The sequence below is a fragment of the Xenopus laevis genome, chromosome 6L, assembly GCF_017654675.1.
Source record: "Xenopus laevis strain J_2021 chromosome 6L, Xenopus_laevis_v10.1, whole genome shotgun sequence".
Taxonomy (NCBI): Eukaryota; Metazoa; Chordata; class Amphibia; order Anura; family Pipidae; genus Xenopus; species Xenopus laevis.
The window spans coordinates 32,671,291-32,691,542 of NC_054381.1; the positions used below are offsets into that span (position 1 = coordinate 32,671,291).

Sequence of the window (20,252 nt, forward strand, 5' to 3'; positions counted from 1 at the left end):
TGAAATATTCCATAGCTGTTACAGAACTCAAACAATTTAGATACAATGTGGTATCTATTTAAACTCCAAGAGGTTGGGTATTGCACATGGTAAAGAGAATACACTTCTCAATGGCACCTCACAGTTCCAATGTGCTATAAGACAAGGCCACAACAATCCTCCTGAGCAGTTACAAACTCAAACATAAAACATTAGCAAAATATTGAGGACAACTGAAGTACTAAATGTGTCTGTGATGATCTATATCCCATGATGCTCTCCATGCATCAGTTTCACGTACCGAGACGCCACCAAAAGACAAATGAGCTAAAATATTAAAGTGCTGTTTAATATCTAAGCGGTTTAGTATCTGGCCCTTGTTATTACATTTTAACTTTCAAATTACAGTATTTTGTGTGAAGAATAAAGAGTAGCATCTGTTGCAGATGAACAGTTGTAATTTTTCATGCTTGTCCAGAAATATTAAAAAAAAACAGTGGTACACGTCCTTAATATCTGGTCTCTGTAATTCTAGCAAATGCCATACATCACATTCCTTCACAGTTGTACAGTGGTCCCCTATTATTGTCTGGAAATGAAAGCTCCAATTTTCATTCCTGCATCTGCTTCACAGGCTTCCCTGGGTTGTTTTGTAAATAAATATGCCTGATTCCTCAGTAGGGCCTTAAATCAATCAATCAATCAATCCGAAGAACAATGAATGGTTCACTACACAAGGGCAGCCAGAACTGAATGATGGCACAATATGAACTAAAATAAACTGACCCATCACCTAAGTTTTATAAACCAGTAAATGACAAAGAAAACAAATAAGGCAAAGAGCATCATGTAGCAAAGGAGCTTTGCCTGACTTCCTCGTGACAAAATCCTCAGTCTGCCCATTGTAGCACCTAAAAGTCCACCAGTTGAGTCAAAGTCGGAATCCTAAAAGTAAAACACACCAAATGATTAAAAAGAATTAGGCTCAGCTGTATAACACAACTCAGTTTTCCTAAATTCTTCCCTTTCCTACCAATGTCTATACATTAGAGGGGTAAAATGGTGGTTACATTAATGGTAATGGACAAAACAGAGAAGAATTTGAGAAAATACAGAATACAAAGTGTTATTATATATTCAAATTTAGCAGTTCCAAATAGGTGAATCATAACAGTAGCATAATCTGATGATAAATGCAAACCCCACTGCAGTCTGATTTCACAGTTTGTTTGTCACTTTGCTGAAAGGAGAAGGAAGGGTGGAGTCAATTTGTTTGGAACAACAAACAATTGCAGGTAAATTAATAATACCGACCCCGGCCTTGGCAGGTGTTTCACCAGCCGTGTGGCAACCTTAGTTGCAACTGACAGACCCAGTAGTGATGTAGGGACATTTGTATTAGATGTCTCACTGTACTTACCATTTCTCCTAACATTTTATTGTGATATTTCACTTCATTTCCAATATCGATGGAAAGCTACAGGGGAAAGAAAAAAAAACAAGTATCACGGTTTCCGCAAGACATTTCTTAGAAACACATATTTTATTACTCTGAAGATAAAAAAAAAATGCCCCACCATGGGTCGTACCGGTCGTATTGGTTACACTCATTTATGGTACAACGTTATGGAATATGTTGGCAATTAATAAATATGTGTTAATGATGATCTTAAAATTGAAATAAATCTTAAAGGGATACTGTCATTTCAAAATGAATCAGTTAATAGTGCTTTCAGATTTCAAAATTGAATATAAAAAAATCTGTTTGCTCTTTTGAGAAATTTATTTCAGTGCAGAATTCTGCTGGAGCAGCACTATTAACTGATTCATTTTGAAAAAAAAAAAAATTCCCATGACAGTATCCCTTTAACATAGGAATAAGATAGAAATATTGCACAATATGTTTTGAGATTCTGCACTAGCACGGGGCAACCACAACCCTTTAGCAGTAAAGATCTGTGTCTCCAAAGATGCCCCAGTAGCTCCCCATCTTCTTTTCTGCTGATTCACTGCACATGCTCTGTGCTGCCGTCACTTACTGAGCTTAGGGACCCACTCACACTATACAGTATACATAGAATATAAATGTCACAATATAAGGTTGATTAGTAATTAATTCAGATTCTCATTAAATAGCATCTCCAAAACCTGCGCGATTTGCATTGGAATTTGATAATCAGCCCTGTAGCATCAGCTTCTGAGAGGCCAGCCTAATTTTCCACTTGATGATTTGTGACGACCCCCTACATTTAGGACTCAACCGCTGCTCTACTACTACTTTAGTTATAGAGATGCTAAAACTTTACTTTGGTATATAAAATATGTCATTTCTATCCAAGTATGATTTTAGATCTCTAATTTGTGAATGTAATTGTTATTGCAGCATCTATCTATTCTTTGCTTGGCCCTTCACTGCTGGTCCTAAATACATGTACCGCTACTCCAGTTTCCTCTAGGGGAGAATTGTAGTGAGCTCTCACACTCTGAAGAAGAAGAATCACAGAACCGTGTGAATACTACATTCCCTATATAAGTAATGGAGCACCTCTTTTAATAGAGAGAACTTAGTACTATTTAAACAAGTGTAATTATCCTCATCAGCATGATCAAGTGCAATAGTCAGGCCACAATATTTTAAGAGAATTGGGGATGCGCCAATTGTGGGATGTAGTGGGGAGAATTGCAAGTGTACACTGAAGCTGAGGTGTATTGATTGGTTCAATACATAATACTATTATACCCTTCTTTATTTATATAGTACTAGCAGCCCAGTAGGTGTGGTATAGCTAGTTATATACCTGGCGTATAGTCCAAGAAAAGTAGTACTGACTCAACTGGAAAATGTCCACATCGGAACCAATGATTTAAAACTTGTATATCTTTATTGAAATATTGATTAAAATCACAGATAGTGGGCAGGGGAATGTGTAGCACAATGCATTTTGTGACCTCTAAGTCACTTCATCAGAAGCAGTAGCGTAGCCAGTGTCGAACTGGGACACCAGGGGCCCACCCAAAAACCTTAGACCAGGGGCCCACTCTCAGTCGGAGACAAAACTAGGTGGGGGCGGGCCATGCAGCTGGGCCCCGTCCCCCACCCTCTTCTGTGCGGTGCTGCAGCCGATGCAGTGGGCGCATGACTGCCGGGGGGCCCTGTGGGGGTGAGGGCCCTGGTCATAGATCGTCCCAGTGTTGATAAAGGAGCCCCAATAATAGCACTAAAGATTCAGCCCCAAACAATGGAGAAACCCTGGTAGCCTAAACTCTTGTTCATAAAATACATTAACATTATTACCCAGGTGCAGTAACCCATAGCAACCAATAAGAGTTAGCAGTAGTTGCTTCCTGCTGGTTGCTATGGGTTACTGCAGCTGGGCAGATGTTGTGTCTTTAGTTCTGCAAAGGATTCTGGGAGCTGCTGGACGGCTTGGCACAATGTCGCTTACAGATTTTAAAGCGCTGGCTTTCATCTTTAGGTTCTCAGTCAGCCGCTCGTTTTCCTCTTCGTATACACTGTAGCCGCTCATTTCTGTTCGCGGTCCCCCTTCCCGGTGCTTCATCCCGCCCCGGTCCATCACTGCAGACCTGCTCCCGCTTCCCTTCGCAAATGACAGGAAAAAGCTCAGCCGAACAGGAAGCTGCCGCCACGGAGGAACCTCCAACACACACACTAGCGATTACGTGTCCTGCACTTCGGCATCTGCAGTGATGACTAGAGCACCGGTACGGCAAGCAGCTAGGGACAACAAGCATTCTTTGTCAGTTTTCTCATTGTTTGGTTGTATTAACATACGTTTCTATTGCCGTCTATATAAATGATATAAGAAATGTAAGTATTTCTACAGAGGCTAATCCATCATATGCTTCATTTTACTGTGGGGCACTCGTTGCTATGAACATTGTAGCTGTGGGGGAGGTGTGGCTAAGTGCAACAGCGAAGGGCGGGGCTTTGTTTCAATCTACAAAATACACGAGAAACAGCTGGTGAGTTTCTTAAAGGAACAGTTCAGTGTAAAAATAAAAACTGGGTAAATAGATAGGCTGCGCAAAATAAAAAATGTTTCTAATATAGTTAGTTAGGAAAAAATGTATAAAGGCTGGAGTGACTGGATGTCTAACATAATAGCCAGAACACTACTTCCTGCTTTTCAGCTCTCTTGGTTTCCTCTGATTGGTTACCAAACAGTAACCAATTAGTGACTCGAGGGGAGGGGCACATGGGTCATAACTGTTTGTCTTTGAATCTGAGCTGTGCAAGTGTGCCTGAAACCAGCAGGACACCCCCAGGGGTGGGGCAGGGTTAAGGCTGGCTGCCGCAAATAGAATCTAAGGTTTGCGGGCAGGTTTTGGTGGAGTGTTCCCGTCCGCTCTTGCCCCCCATGGTCGCACACTGCCGGCTTCTGACTTTGTAAACTCACACCTGCCCCGCCCCTTTCATGATGTCATCGCTGGGAGGGCACAGGTCTATAAATAGAAGGGACGGACTGGGCCGGGTTTGGATTGGGAGGGGCGTATTAGGGTCAGTGCGGGTCGAGGGAAACTCTACCACATATTACTACTGCATGCTGAGAATCAATCGCAAACTTTCTGAACATTTATGTCCCACGTGTCGCTGACTAACTCAGAGTTAGAGAACTGAAAAGCAGGAAGTAGTGTTCTGTTATTTTAGAAATCCAGTCACTCCAGCCTTTATACATTACATTTTGCTTAACTAACTAACTATATTAGAAACATTTTTTGTTTTGCACAGCCTATCTACTTACCCAGTTTTATTTTTACACTGAAGTGTTCCTTAAAGGGAGACTATTGCAGCCTAGTTTGGCTGTGCTTCCATTCAGGAAGGCTTGGTTTTGTTGCTAGGCCAGTGTCTAAAGTCACTCAGTATGGGGGAAGAAGTATCAGATTAAACTCCAAACACAGTGTATTTGAGGCAGGTTTCGAACAGAGCCACATTTGTAGCCAACACTAGCAAGTCTGCAACAAACACCCTTTTCCACAGAGAAATGCACACTGACTAAATTAGAAAACTGGTCTTCCAGTCTATATCCAGAGAGGATTGTTGTGGTGTACTTCCTGGTCTGTATTTATTGTGTATGCAGCTCAAGAAAACTAACTACAAGCCATTTGTAGTACCTTTCATGTGGGTAGGGTTGGCAGCTTTTAGTTTTGGAGCCATCTCCAGCTACTTCGGAAATCTTCGGAATGAGACTGGCGGAGAGGCACATGCGCAGTTGGAGCAATTTTCTGATTTGCACCGAAACTAGGGTTTTTTTTATTTTTATTAAGGGTTTGTTTCTACATTAAGTTACCAGGAGCAACTTTTTGCAGAGTTTCATCTATTAATTGTAATACAGAACAAACATTGCTTCACAGCAGATGCAATTCTGTTTTAAATGGACCTGATCAATAAAGATAACATTATGATATCTGACAAATCTTGGGGAGCAGAATGTAATGCTTCTAGACACAAGAGAACTGAAATGGATTGAGTTGTTCTCTTCAGGGGAAGCTGATCAATCATCCTCCGCAGCAGTAAACACTTCAGAAAGGCCAAGAGGTACAGTGTGAAATGGGAGACGATAACATTTACCAAATGAAAATTGCTATTTTCTTGCATGTACCCTTTAGTAAAAACTAGCACACGCAACAAGCGGCCACACAAAAGTAATCAGCACTGCGGAGGCCCTGAAAGACTATCAGGAAGTCATTTCAAACCCACATGTCACGAAAAATGATAGTTCTCCAAAGAAGGATTTTGAGTTTGCAGAATTCAGAATATCCTCACTTGAACACGGCTGAATCAATCGGTGGCGCAGTCATGTTGAGAGATCAACCTGAGATTCAGAGAGGCTTGAGGGCCAACCTTACAATTTAAGGGCTGCAATAGAAGAAACAATTACAATGCTGGGGTGAAAATCACTTTCGTTTCCTTACTCCAGGAACGTTTTCAATGATGTTTCGGCAAGTCGGTGGTCAAAGAGGAATTGCTTTTAAACTTGGCCGCTACACAGCACAGTGATGCTGATGGAAATGTTTCAATGGAGAGAATGAGAATATTGCAGTTCATTTTTAAATGGGGATTTATTTATTTATTACATTTTCGTTATCCAGAAAGTTCTGAAGTATGGGAAGACCGTCTCCCATAGACTCCATTTTATCTAAATAATCCAAATGTTTAAAAATGATTTCCTTTTAAAACAAGTACCTTGTACTTGATCCTCCAAACTAAGATATAATTAATCCTTATTGGAAGCAAAACCAGCCTATTGGGCTTATTTAATGTTTACATGATTTTCTAGTAGACTTAAGGTATGAAGATCCAAACTACTGAAAGATCTGTCATCCAGAAACCCCAGGTCCCAAGCATTCTGGATAACAGGCCCCATACCTGTATTATTATTATCCTTTATCTATATAGCACCTACATATTCCTCAGTGCTTTATGGAGATTATATATCAGTGGCCATATACAGTATATACAGAGAGAGAGAAACACACACATCTGAGGGATTAAAAATGATTATTATTGATGCCCAATATGCAACACTCCTGCTGTTATAAACTACAACTCCATGAAAGCCATTGGCTACTACTGCACTTTGGAAGTCCCTGATAAATATACTAAAAATATCTAACAATGGTTATGCAGGATTATATGCCCTTCACACTGTTATCTGTGTTTTTATTCCCAAGAGACTCCAGTGTAGCAGCCTCGTCCTGTATCTATACAACACAACACACGGACTAGAATTCCCTTCATTTATTTGGTTATTTCCTTCCAACACATGAGCACTTTATGGCGTTTTATGCACAAAAAATGTCCAACAAAACAGCCAGAATCCTTTGTAAACAGTTGTTTTAGGGGAACATAAAATTCACTCAAACCAATAATTGTAATCTCTTCAAAGGATTTTTTTGGTTTGGGTAAAACTTTGTTATTTGCAATCTTTTCTTTTTTATTTATACTGTGCATAGCAAGTCCATTTTGTTATGTAACATTATTTTGCACAGAGCACATCAAAGAATGCGAAAGGCTTTTACGTAGCAAATCTATTCCAAGAATCAAAGATCTGAGCAAGTATTTATGTTTATTAAAAAATCAAAGTATTATGCAAATGGAAGTGACAAGGAAAGCTACAATTTCACATGGAGAAAGCCAGCTGTGTATATGAAATGTATAGAATAAACAAGAGATATGCACCTGCATGGAATGAAAATTTGATGTTTGGCAGTACTGTATATTGAGTGGGCCTGGAGCTCAAAATATTAGTGGATTTTTTCTTCGGATTAGCAATGTTGCTTGAACAGGGTCTTAAACTGGGTATCCACTTTTGTTTTAAGATTGATAATAACAAAAGTTAAAGGGCCTGAGACTAAGCGATCAAATCATTATAGGTACTTGTGCAGACACCACAGGAGAGAAAGTTTTAAACCTGTGCAACAAATGTCTATCAGCTCTCCAACCAGATTTGTTTTTGCCCCTGTACATGGGTCAATAAAAGCTGCAGACTCAGTCTTTCTGAACAGAGTTGGCAGTTTATATGCTTGTGTATGGGGGCCAACAACAGGCCTGGGCTAATATCAGCCAGATTGTTACATAGTTAAATTGGGTTGAAAATACAACCAAAGTCCATCAAGTTCAGCCCTTTCAAGCGAACCCCAGTGCAAATATATACACATATTTATACACACCTACCTATACTCTCACATATATAATCTATATACTACCAATACCAATGCAAAACTTACTGGACATCTTAAGATCCCAATAGCTTTGGATATTATGCTTGTTCAAGAAATCATCCAAGCTCCTCTTAAATAACCTGCCATCACCTGTTACAGCAATTTCACAACCTCACTATCCTCACCATGAAGAACCAGTTCCTAAAAGGAAAGTTCCATTTCTAAATGGGGTGGCTTCTAGTGTCTTGGTCTTTATTATGGGAAAAAGATCTCCATCGATCTGTCTATAATGTCCTCTTATGTACTTGTAAAGTGTAATCATGTCTCCTCGCAAGTGCCTTTTCTCCAGAGAAAACAACTCCAATCTTGACAGTCTACCCTCATAATTTAAATATTTCATCCCTTTTACTAGTTGTGTTTCATGTGTCTGCACTCAGCTCATTTATATCCCTCTTAAGGGCTCTTACACATGAGCGTTTTTACCTGCGCTCCCCTGCGTTCCGTTTTTCGGCGTTCAGCCGCAGGGGAGCGTTTAATAGACGCATTTAATTATTTTGCCGAATGCAGGTTGAGACGCAACATGCTGCATTTTTCCTGTGTTCGACGCCTACATGCGCCTGTGTGAGTACAGCCCCATTTGAAATAATTAAATGCGTCTATTCCTGCGCTCCCCTGCGGCTGAACGCCGAAAAACGGAATGCAGGGGAGCGCAGGTAAAAACGCTCATGTGTAAGAGCCCTAAGGACTGGAGTCCAAAACTGCACTGCATACTCCAGATGAGGCCTTACCAGGGACCTATAAAGAGGCAAAATTATGTTTTTATTCCTTGAGTTTATGCCCTTTTTTTGCAAGACAGAACTTTATTTGCTGTAGTACGCTCAAAATGACACTGCCTGTTATCTACAAAAAATCCTCAGTTCTTTCTTAATTTAGGAAACCCCCAACACTGCCATTTATTATATAACTTGCATTTCTATTATTTCTGCCAAAGTGCATAACCAGTAGCGGAACTAGAATGCATCGGGCCCCCCTGCAAAACAATCTTCAGAAGGGCCCAGCGCACTTCGATCCCCATCCTCCCGCCCACCTCCACCGACTCCCTGCCCCCGTCCACTCCTCTGACTCTGACCACTCCGTGCCCACTTGTGCTCCGATACCCCGCCACAGGTATGAGAGCAGCTGGGGAATGAGGGTGTTCTTGTTTTCTTTAGAGGAATCGGATCTCTACAGTTACGCCACTGTGCATAACCTTGTATTTATCAACATTGAACCTCATTTTCCAGTTTGCTGCCCCCGTTTTCTAATGTAGTCAAATCTCACTGCATGCATCCTGCATGGACTTATAGGTATGCACAGATATACAGTATATTGGGCAGTTTAGTGCCATCAGGGCAAGGACTGCATTGTCTCATCGATGCAGTTCTTGCTTGGACAGCCTGTATTTACCATTGCTATCAGGGTCGGACTGGGGGGCCCACTGGGACCACTGTCCAGGGCCCCCTCCGCCTCCCACCTACCCCCTACTGTGAGGCATGCACACATGAAGGCGCACATGGGGCGCGCACACGTATAAAGGCTCACTCGGCACAACATGCATGCGCAGGCGATGTGGCGCCAATTTTTTTTTTTTGTGGAATCCTAATATGGGGGAGGGGGTCTGGCCTGGCGGGGGCCCATGAGGGTCAGGCCCACCAGGTTTTTTCCTGGTGTCCCGCCGGGCCAGTCTGACCCCGATTGCTATGATCTTATCATTTGGCTCTTGGGCCAAATCATTGGATCAGCCTGATATCGCCCAGACCCAGCTCAAGGTGGGCATATTGGGGAAAAATGTAGCAAAACCAGCCAATTTTTGCCAAAAAGCAGCAACTAATGTCGGCTAATGTATAACCAGCTTTGTACAAAGGTGCATCTCCTGCTGTCTCCCTGTGGCCCTTAACTGGAGCTTTATTAGGTCTATGCTTATTTTGCGCTTGGTGCAAATGCTAGCAAACATGAAGGCTAAAGGGCCAAGTACATATCATTTGAAAACATTTCCCTAGCAAAGGAATCCATTGTTATACCACATGGAGTGGGGGAGGTATAACAATACGAGTCATACGAATGCAGACCAAGAGAGGGAAGGTAGACTATATCATCCAGCAAATGTAAATATGGAGAATTATAGGGAGCATACAATTGTATCAAACAATAACATAGTGCTCTGAGCAATAAACCAGGAAACATGGTGGTGAGTGCACCTCCTTATTAAAGGTAACTTTTTCCAAAGAATGTTGAAATATTTTTGCAGCTGAAGGCATTTTTCAAAGTCCCTGCAGACTCCATTCATTATAACAATATGGCTTTAGTGCCATTTTATAAACATAGAATGGTCTGCCACTTCACTGTATTACAGCAGCCCAATTCAGAGGCTCCAAACTTTACTTTCTTTCTATTAACCAGAGATAGCCTAACCAGAGCCTTTGCTTTTTCTACTGCAGATGGCAATACCCCTGGACACATTTATACGTTCAAGGACACACTTCATTTAGAAAAGTATATTCGTCATATACATTTATTAGTCCCTAAATACTTCACTATTAAGCCCTGTCCTAATGAACACAATTCTAACTATTAAAGGGGTTGTTTGTATTTAAATTAACTTTTAGTATGATGAAGAGAGAGTGATATTCTAGAGAGACTATTTGCAATTGGTTATCATTTTTTATTATTTGTGTTTTTTGAGTTATTTAGCTTTTTATTCAGCAGCTCTCCAGTTTGCAGTTTCAACAATCTGGTAGCGAGGGTCCAAATTCCTTTAGCAACCATGCATTGATTCAAATACGAGACTGGAATATGAATAGGAGAGGGGCTGAATAGAAAGATGAGTAATAAAAAATAGCAATAACAATACATTTGTAGCCTTACAGAGCATTTTCTTTTTTAGATGGGATCAATGACCCCCATTTGAAAGCCAGAAAGAGTCAGAAGAAGAAGGCAAATAATTGAAAAACTATAAACAAAGGGGTGAACCACCCCTTTAACTAAATACATCTTGTCAAAGACTTGTTCAATTACAAAGTACATTTTTTCAATATAAATTAACTAAATGCATATTCCGATCCAGTACCAAACTGCAACTCAATATTCGTTAAGTAACCTAATTTGCCATTTAGTAGCAAACCCCCCTTCAAAACAAATCCGTCAGTAAAGAGAAAGCTTCCTACATGGATCTCATGACTTCGTAGAGTGGTGCATCTCTTTAGATAATGCTTCCATGTTCTTTGTATATCAGATCATTTTAAATTCTTTATTATTCGGATAATATCACTATGAAAGTGTGCAGGTTTTCTAAAATGCACTTCTCTTCTTTAGAACTGAATGAAACATTGATGAGAGACATAAGTTATGCAAATTAATGCAAGAGTAAAACGAGAGCAATCACCATGCTAGGAGCATGCAGCTGTTAAGTGTTGGTCTGTGCTTGCCTTTAAGAAATATTATGCAAATCAGTCACTCCTACGCAGGGGGGCTGGCCAGTTAATTTGCAGAGGTTTTAACTGAGTGATTTTCAAGTCTTTTCAGGCATTTTGTTAAAAACACTGAAGAGGTGAAAATAAAGCGTACAGGACCCCCACCCCTACATCCTACCCTCGCACAGATGTCAAGCTGTGGAGTAAAATTACGTTACAATTACTAAACGAGCACCTTATGATTCATCCAATTATATGAAAAGTTATGAAAAATAAAGCATTTTTGCAATTACTTTGTATTGTTTTAAGGCAGTTTCAGCCAAGGAATGGCCATGCTCCAAAATCAGGCAAAGTTACTTGTCAACACGTGTACTGGTTTTCTGTTCGGAACATGCACAGTCCGAGCCTGAAGCGGTGTGGGAGACGTGCCCATATTACACTACAAGAAAAAAACATATACCCACTTGTGATTACATTTTTTCTGTGTGTTTATTCCATGTTGTTCAGCTTGACACCATTTCACCCCATACACAACGTTTCGGGAAGTCCTCAAGTGTAAATTACCAAAACAGATGCCCCAGTTAATATCCCCCCCGGTGTCCTTTCTGAAAAATATTGTGTTTATTCTACTGCTCTCCTGCTGTTTCATTTTTAATGAACTGGTGGTGCTGGTTCTCCGCCGACCCGGCCAGGTCCCTTAGCAACAGCAGTAGATATACGGATCCACACACACACTATTACGTTAGTTACATTACATTAGTATGATCAACGTTTCGGGGGGTTTAACCTCCCTTCATCAGGATAACATTTCCCTTTTTCCCACAATCTATTATTCACTCCATCTAGGATTTTTTAACCCCTTAAGCATATCAATTCAAAGTCTTTCCAATAAACCTACCGAGGCCAATGTTAGCCTATGGGGAAGGTCCCCATAGGCTTCCAAACAATTTTCTGATCGAAGGAATATCCTTCGATCGATGGATTAAAATCCTTTGAATCGTTCGATTCTAAGGATTTAATAGTTCGATCGCACAATTATTCCTTCGATCGTTCGATCGTAGGAATAGCGGTAAATCCTTGCGACTTCGATATTCGAAGTCGAAGGATTTTACTTTGACGGTCGAATATCGAGGGTTAATTAACCCTCGATATTCGACCCTAGGTAAATGTGCCCCTTATTGTTATTGCTACTTTTTCTTATTCATCTTTGTATTCAGGTCCTCTCCTATTCATATTCTAGTCTCTTGTTCCAATCAATGCATGGTTGCTAGGGCAATTGGACCCTAGCAACCAGATTGCTGAAACTGCAAACTGGAGAGCTGCTGAATAAAAAGCTAAATAACTCAAATGATAAAAAATGAAAACCAACTGCAAATTGTCTCAGAATATAACTAAAATTTCAAACTGGAGAATTGCTGAATAAAAGGCTAAATAACTACAAAAAAGCACAAATAATAAAAAAATAAATACCAATTGTCTCAGAATATAACTCTTTACACTAAGGGGCAGATTTATCAGTGGTCGAGGTGAATTTTCGAATGAAAAAAATTTGAGTTTCGAACTATTTTTTGTGTACTACGGAATAGTCCAAATTCAATTTGAATTTGAAAAAAATTTGAAAATTTGAATATCGCAATTTGTCATGTACTGTCTCTTTAAAAATTCAACTTCGACCATTCGCCATCTAAAACCTGCCGAATTGCTGTTTTAACCTATGGGAGACCTCCTAGAACCTATTTGGTGTCAATTGGTGGACTTTGAAAAATCTAAGTTTTTTTTGGGAAAAACTTTGAATCAAATTTGATCGAATGCGCTATTAATTAGATTTGTATGATTCGAATTCAGCCGAATACGGAACTATTTGATTGAAAACTGACCTATTCGGCCAAAACTTCGACTTAATTTCGGTTTTGAGTTTGAATTTCAAAGTTTTTTCAATTCAAAATTCGACCCTTGATAAATATGTATATGTATAAATATGTCCCTAAAAGTTAACTCAAAGGAGAACAACCCCCTGTTTGTCAGACGTATCTCCCCATAGGGACTCCAACAGCATTAAAATATTGGAAAAAATTCTGCATTGTGCTTAAAATTGGGCTTTGCTCATTGGGCGACAAAAGTTTTTTGACAAGCTGCAATTTTTTTCACCCTGTGGAGTCTATGGGCGTCATTTTCTTGGCAAAACTAGGCAAAAACATTTCACTTATCACTTGCAGTTGTAAATGAGCCATTTTCTATATCAGCTAAATGCTAGAATGGATAAACTATACAAGGAATACAATATACAAACCTGGCTGGACGTGCCTTCTGTGTATGTGGGGCAATGAATGCCAGATCTGTCTAATTCTGCCCGTGTATTCAGCTTTTCATCCACTATTACACATGTTTAGAAGTTCCATTATAATAAAAAAGTTGTCTTGAAATAAATAGAAAGAAGTCATTGGAGCTCTGCCACTGGGTGTGACTCTTGCCTGAAAACCATCTGAATCATCCTAGGGATGAACATTCTATAAACCTTTATATTTAATCGTCCCATTGGCAAAACAATTGGCTTTTCTTTAGGAGCAGCCTATTCATAACTAACCCCATAGCATTGTTAAGCTAAGTAAACCTTAATGGAAGAGGGATGGATGAGTAGCCACTTCCAGTTTTACTGAGGTCATATACACGGCATCACCAAAGCACAGCATTAAAACATTTCTTTCTTTTGGAAATACAGGTATAGAATCCATTATCTGGAAACCCCATATCCAGAAAGCTACGGAAAGACCACCTCCCACAGACTCCATTATATAGTGACTAAAGTACCCCCTCTTGTAGAATATAAGGATATTATAAGTTACCAAGGAGTTTCGTGACCATATAAAAACACGAGGCCAAAGGCTAGGGGGCCGATTCACTAACTTCGAGTGAAGGATTCGAAGTAAAAAAACTTCGAATTTCGAAGTTTTTTTTGGGCTACTTCGACCATCGAATGGGCTACTTCGACCTTCGACTACGACTTCGAATCGAAGGATTCGTAGTAAAAATCGTTCGACTATTCGACCATTCGATAGTCGAAGTACTGTCTCTTTAAAAAAAACTTCGGCCCCCTAGTTTGCCATCTAAAAGCTACCGAAGTCAATGTTAGCCTATGGGGAAGGTCCCCATAGGCTTGGCTAACTTTTTTTGATCGAAGGATATTCCTTCGATCGTTGGTTTAAATCCTTCGAGCCGTTCGATTCGAAGGATTCAATCGTTCGATCGAAGGAATAATCCTTCGATCATACGATCGCACTATTTTCGCTAAATCCTTCGACTTCAATATTCGAAGTCGAAGGATTTCAATTCCCAGTCGAATATCGAGGGTTAATTAACCCTCGATATTCGAACCCTTAGTGAATCAGCCCCTGAGTGTTTTTATACAGGTCATGGGACTCCGAGGTAACTTCTAATATCCTCATATTTTACAACTGGGGGTACTTTATTTATTATAATAAACAAGTTTCAGTGAGTCACGTGACAGAAATGACATCAGAACTCACCGTTTATAACCGATGACATCAGAACTCCCAGTTTATAAGGATATAATTTACAAGATATTCATGGCTTTTGTGTATTATAATCAAATAATCCAAATGTTTAAAAGTTATTTCCTTTTTCTCTGTAATAATAAAACAGTAGCTTATACTTGATCCCAACTAAAATATAATTAATCCTTATTGGAAGCAAAATCAGTTTATTGGATTTATCTAATGTTTACATGATTTTCTAGTAAACGTAAGGTATGAAGATCCAAATTATGGAAAGATCCATCATACAGAAAGCCCCAGGTCCCGAGCATTCTGGATAACAGGTCCCATACCTGTACAAGCATAAATCCAAAAGGAAGAAATGAATGAAGCCCTGTTTGTTTACATAGCAACCTAATTCGTAATCTGTTACATTCTATTATGACTAAAGATGCAACGCCAGTTGTCACACCTCTGAATAATGTATCTCAGCTTCACTTGTTATGTATTTGTTAGCTGTATGTATTTATATTTATGTGTTCCAGTGGAATCATGGGTAGAAGTGCTGCATATGGACTTTATCCGTGTAATTCAAGGATGTGTTTATACTTCTTATGAACCATTAATGCATCATTTTGTCACACTCATCATATTTCTTCGGCAAGGTGTTAAATAGAAGTCGAGTGTCAGTGACATTTTGGACTAGAAAAATGCTTTTAAACATCCCAAACAGGGAACCTGAGCCTGGGTGTGTTTTGTAATATTATAGTCAATGAAACACAAAACAACATCTGTGGCTTTTACATTTTAGGAAAGAAATGTACTATTTTGCTGCTCTGCCTGAACTCTGAGGCTAAGGATTATTCATTAGTGCAACAGATAGGTCTATACTCAGCTCCTTTAAACATGAGTTACACTGACACTGAAAAGGTCAGTTAAGTAGTAAAGGGTATATGGTGCCATTATCTGATTTATTATTTGTATTGACCTGTAAGAAACAAAGTAATATCCCTTTCCAATGTTAAGGCCTTCGTCTCACACAGGGGTACCAGATGACAACAAAATTGCTTGTCTGTACCATTGATTAGCATGCGGCTTTATGAGAACCAACATCCCATAACCCAAATAGCTGCTTATAGAACAGTGATCCCCAACCAGTAGCTCGTGAGCAACATGTTGCTCTATAACCTCTTGGATGTTGCTCTTAGTGTCGTCAAAACAGGTGCTTATTTTTGAATTCCAGGCTTGCAAGCAAGTTTTACTTGCGTAAAAACTAAGTATTGCGCCAAGTAGATCCTCTTGTAGGCTTCCAGTCCACAAAGGGGCTACCAAATGGCCAATCACAGCCCTTATTTTTTTTTCATGCTTGTGTTGCTCCCAGTTTTTTTACAGTTGAATGTGGCTCACAGGTAAAAAACGTTGGGGACCTCTGTCATAGAACATAAACCTCCATATGTAATAAAAAGCACTAGGTTTATTACTGTACGTTGCTATAGTTGATTAGACCCACAGCAAACTTTGCACCTTTTATATTCATTACCCCAAAAGTGGTCCCTCTATTCGCAGACCACTTCTCTAACTAAAATATTGCAGCACACACTCCATGTCTGTCTCACCTCCTTTCCACTCTATAGGGGTAATTTTATCAAAGAGTGAAGTTCCGCCACTAGAGTGAAATTCCGCAGCTCTCCGTTCATTTCTATAGGATTTTGAAAGGCGTATTTATCAATGGGTGAAAGTGAAATTTCACCCTTTGATAAATACGCCTGTAAAAACCCCATAGAAATCAATGGAAAGTGGCGGAATTTCACTCTAGTGGCGGAACTTCACTATTAACTTCACTCTTTGATAAATATACCCCTAAGTTTAACTATGGAACACAATATAAATGACCTGGATTCTCTTGGTCACAGAGTAATGCAAAATACCCATAACACCTAATCAGCCAGGAAGAGGGTTTGACAGGTTCAGGATACATTTTTAGTCCAGCATTTGTGCAAGAAAAAAATGTGACACTGAAAAACTCAAATCACCCACAAGGTGAAATCTTGATAAAGGTCCTCTGTGTTGGACTGAAATGTGAATTTACAGATTACTTACAAATTATTATTAAAAAGCTATTATTAAAAAGCTATCTCAGAGGTTTAAACTGTCATTTTCTACTGTAAGGAATGTAATCAGTAAATGGAAGGCAACAGGCAATGTTGCTGTAAAACCCAGGTCTGGCAGACCAAGAACAATAAGAAGCGGCATATGTGGAGGATTGTGAGAATGGTTACAGACAACCCAAAAATCACTTCCAAAGGCCTGCAAGAACATCTTGCTGCAGATGGTGTATCTGTACATCGTTCTACAATTCAGCACAATTTGAAAAACTGTTTGACAAGGTGATGAGAAAGAAGCCCTTTCTGCACTCACACCACAAGCAGAGTCACTTGTTGTATGCAAAAGCTCATTTAGACAAGCCACAGTCATTTTGGAACAAAGTGCTTTGGACTGATGAGACAAAAATTTAGTTATTTGCATGGCGAAAAAAGAAGAACGCTGCATTCCAAAAAAAACACCTGCTACCTACTGTCAAATTTGGTGGAGGTTCCATCATGCTGTGGGGCTGTGTGGCTAGTTCAGGGACTGGTTGAATTCAACCCAATATCAACAAATTCTTCAGGATAATGTTCAAGCATCAGTCACAAAGTTGAAGTTACACAGGGGTTGGATATTCCAACAAGACAATGACCCTAAACACACTTCAAAATCTACAAAGGCATTTATGCAGAGGGAGAAGTACAATATTCTGGAATGGCCGTCAAAGTCCCCCAGATTTAAATGCCATCGAAAATCTATGGGATGATCTGAAGCAGACTGTCCATGCTGGGCAGCCATCAAATTTAACTGAACTGGAGAGATTTTTGTATAGTCGAATGGTCAAAAATACCGCCATACAGAATCCAGACACTCATCAAAGGCTATAGGAGGCGTCTAGAGGCTGTTACATTTGCAAAAGGAGCTCAACTAAGTATTGATGTAATATCTCTGTTGGGGTGCCCAAATGTATGCACCTGTCTAATTATGTTATATTGCATATTTTCTGTTAATCCAATAAACTTTATGTCACTGCTGAAATACTACTGTTTCCATAAGTTGCTACTTGGTGGTATAGAGTTTCTATAGCCTGTCCCTACTGATGTCATCCTTGTTGTCAGCAAAACGGGGCCATACACTTTAAAATTATGATCTTTCCCACAACCAAATGGAAAGATCCACATATATAAAATGAAAAATTGAAGCAGCAACACTGTGCTCCGTAAAAAATAAAACGTTTATTTAGTCCAGTAAAAACAGACCATCGCAAGACCAATGCCTTACACATTTCAGGCATTACTAATAAGAGCTGAATCGTCAGATATGCAGGTAGAAACAAAATAATTCTACCTCTATCTCATGTTTTGTAAAATATCAGTGTGTGTATGGCCACATTTAGGGTTGGGCTTGTTCTTCAAGCCCCTTCTTAATCTCGTGCTGGGTCCAGGTTGAAAATGTACAGGTTCGGATGAGTGTAGGGTTGAAAATTTGCAGTGGATACAAAATCGGAATGATCACAGGGTCAACTTGATACTTTTGGCCATTTTCCTTTATGTGGGGCAGTTTGCAAAGTGCAAAAAAAACAATGTGGATTGCGCCTGTTTTGTGCAGTCTACGTCCTGGCTTGAACATAGTAAACTCCAATGACTGAGTGCATTTTGGAACCCCAAAACTATTATCTTTGTATTTTATAGTATATAAATTCTTGCATACATTTCAACAAGTCATCACTAAGCACCATTTAAAAATTGTTGACAACACTAAAAGCCATTTATAAGGTTATATTACAGAATTCTTATATTCAGTGTTTCATTCCAGCTGTGCCCTACAGAGGAATGACGATGTTTTGGAGAAATTAGTCATTAAGGTAATAATCCATGGCTTCCGCTGTGTCCTGCTCCTTAATGCTTTTATCTATAGTAAGGTTTCTTTTGCCTGTCATTTCATTTCTGTAGCATATCTCTTTAATCAAATAATGCACTGCCGCTTTTCTTGCCTTTGTAATATCTTCAGATTTAAATCATTTCTCCGTAATTATATTTGGTAGCTGTTAGTTATCTGTAAGTGCTGCAAAGGCATTTCATTTTCTGCAGTATTCTTACTCTAATTACAGCGATGATTACATTTTGGTCGTCTTCAATCTCAACTGGTAACTAGCAACTTTTATGTTTCAGATAAAATATTCTAGGTGGAAATTTTAAAAAAGCTTGAGATTCAGAGCTTTCTTACAAGCAACAATTAGTTAATAATAGTAAACAAAATGCACAGTAATATCTTTTTTATACTTTAACCATTCCAATATTGGAACAATCCAAGCATTTAGGGTCCTTGTGTTAAATGGAAGTATAAGAACATTTTGGGGCAGATTTAGGAGCAAAGTTCTATCTGGGAAGATTTGAGTTTTATTGGTATCAATCCAACTGGCCAATTGATGTGATGCACCATTTTGATGATTTTATTAATTATCACTGTCTGTGCCTGTAGTATTGTTTTCCCAGAATGGCAACAAGGACACTTGGTCTGGGATGTTGAATCTCATAGAAGATTGTGGGTGATACAAAAATCTTGTTTATTTAGGTTTATTTCAGATGGATTCAAACATTTTTCTTATTAACTGAATTCCCTTTGCTTGAAGCAATAACACAGGTTGATTGTTAAAATAGTTGTTCATTTCAAATGCATTGTTTAATTGTTTATAAGGGAACCTTGGAGGTAAGGACCCCAGTCTGAACATAAATCAGAGGACAGAATTTAGGGCCCCAAACAGATGCATTTCATAAGATCTTGCTATCCCTGGACCTGTGGTCTTTGTATTGTTGGGGTGACTGGTGGTAGTGTACTCACCATAATAATCTCCATGGTGGAAGAAATGCAGTCAGCTAGCTGTCTTACATTTGCCTCTCATCCTCTAATCCAGGGGTGTCCAAACTGCGGCCCGAGGGCCAAATGCGGCCCAGGATGCATATGAATGCGGCCCAGTTTGGTTCCCGAGGAAACGTCATGTCGCAAAGGATATAGGAGGAGGGGGGACTCTGCCCATTGTCCAGTTAGTAATAATAATAAGTCTATTTAATATCCAGGTGTCCCATATTACAGTGTATAGCTCCATCTGGTTATCCAACTGGCATTGTATTTCTTTTCTGTGTATTTCCTTTACTTTTACAAATCAAACGTGTTTGTGTATATCATGTGTGGCCCCAGACAAATTTTTCTTTTTCCAATGTGGCCCTGCGAGCCAAAAGTTTGGACACCCCTGCTCTAATCCCTTGGACGTTGCTCCCAGTGACCTCAAACCAGGCGCTTCTTTTTGAATTCCTAGCTTGGAGGCAAGTTTTGGTCACAAAGAGAAAGAGATTCTCCTGTAGGGTGCCACTCATCATAGAGTCTACCAAATGTCCAGTGTCCAAATGTCCAATCACAACACTTATTTTGCACGAACCAGGAACATTTTTCATGCATGGGTTGCTCCCCAACTCTTTTTACATCTGAATGTGGCTCACTGGTAAAGAAGGTTGGTGACCCCACTCTAAAATGAGCACTGCACAAGCCATACACTAGATGGAATTCT

General features: G+C 39.5%; 1 protein-coding gene across 1 annotated transcript; it reads right to left on the minus strand.

Annotated features, from left to right (window-relative positions):
- Positions 1–307: 307 nt before the first annotated feature.
- Positions 308–3,668, minus strand: bet1.L (Bet1 golgi vesicular membrane trafficking protein L homeolog). Its single transcript, NM_001096653.1, has 3 exons — positions 3,426–3,668; positions 1,400–1,456; positions 308–924 (listed from the first exon to the last, which is right to left on the minus strand). The coding sequence occupies exons 1-3, from the start codon at positions 3,552–3,554 to the stop codon at positions 769–771; spliced, it is 342 nt and encodes a 113-aa protein (NP_001090122.1). The 5' UTR covers positions 3,555–3,668; the 3' UTR covers positions 308–768.
- Between the last annotated feature and the right edge of the window lie 16,584 nt (positions 3,669–20,252).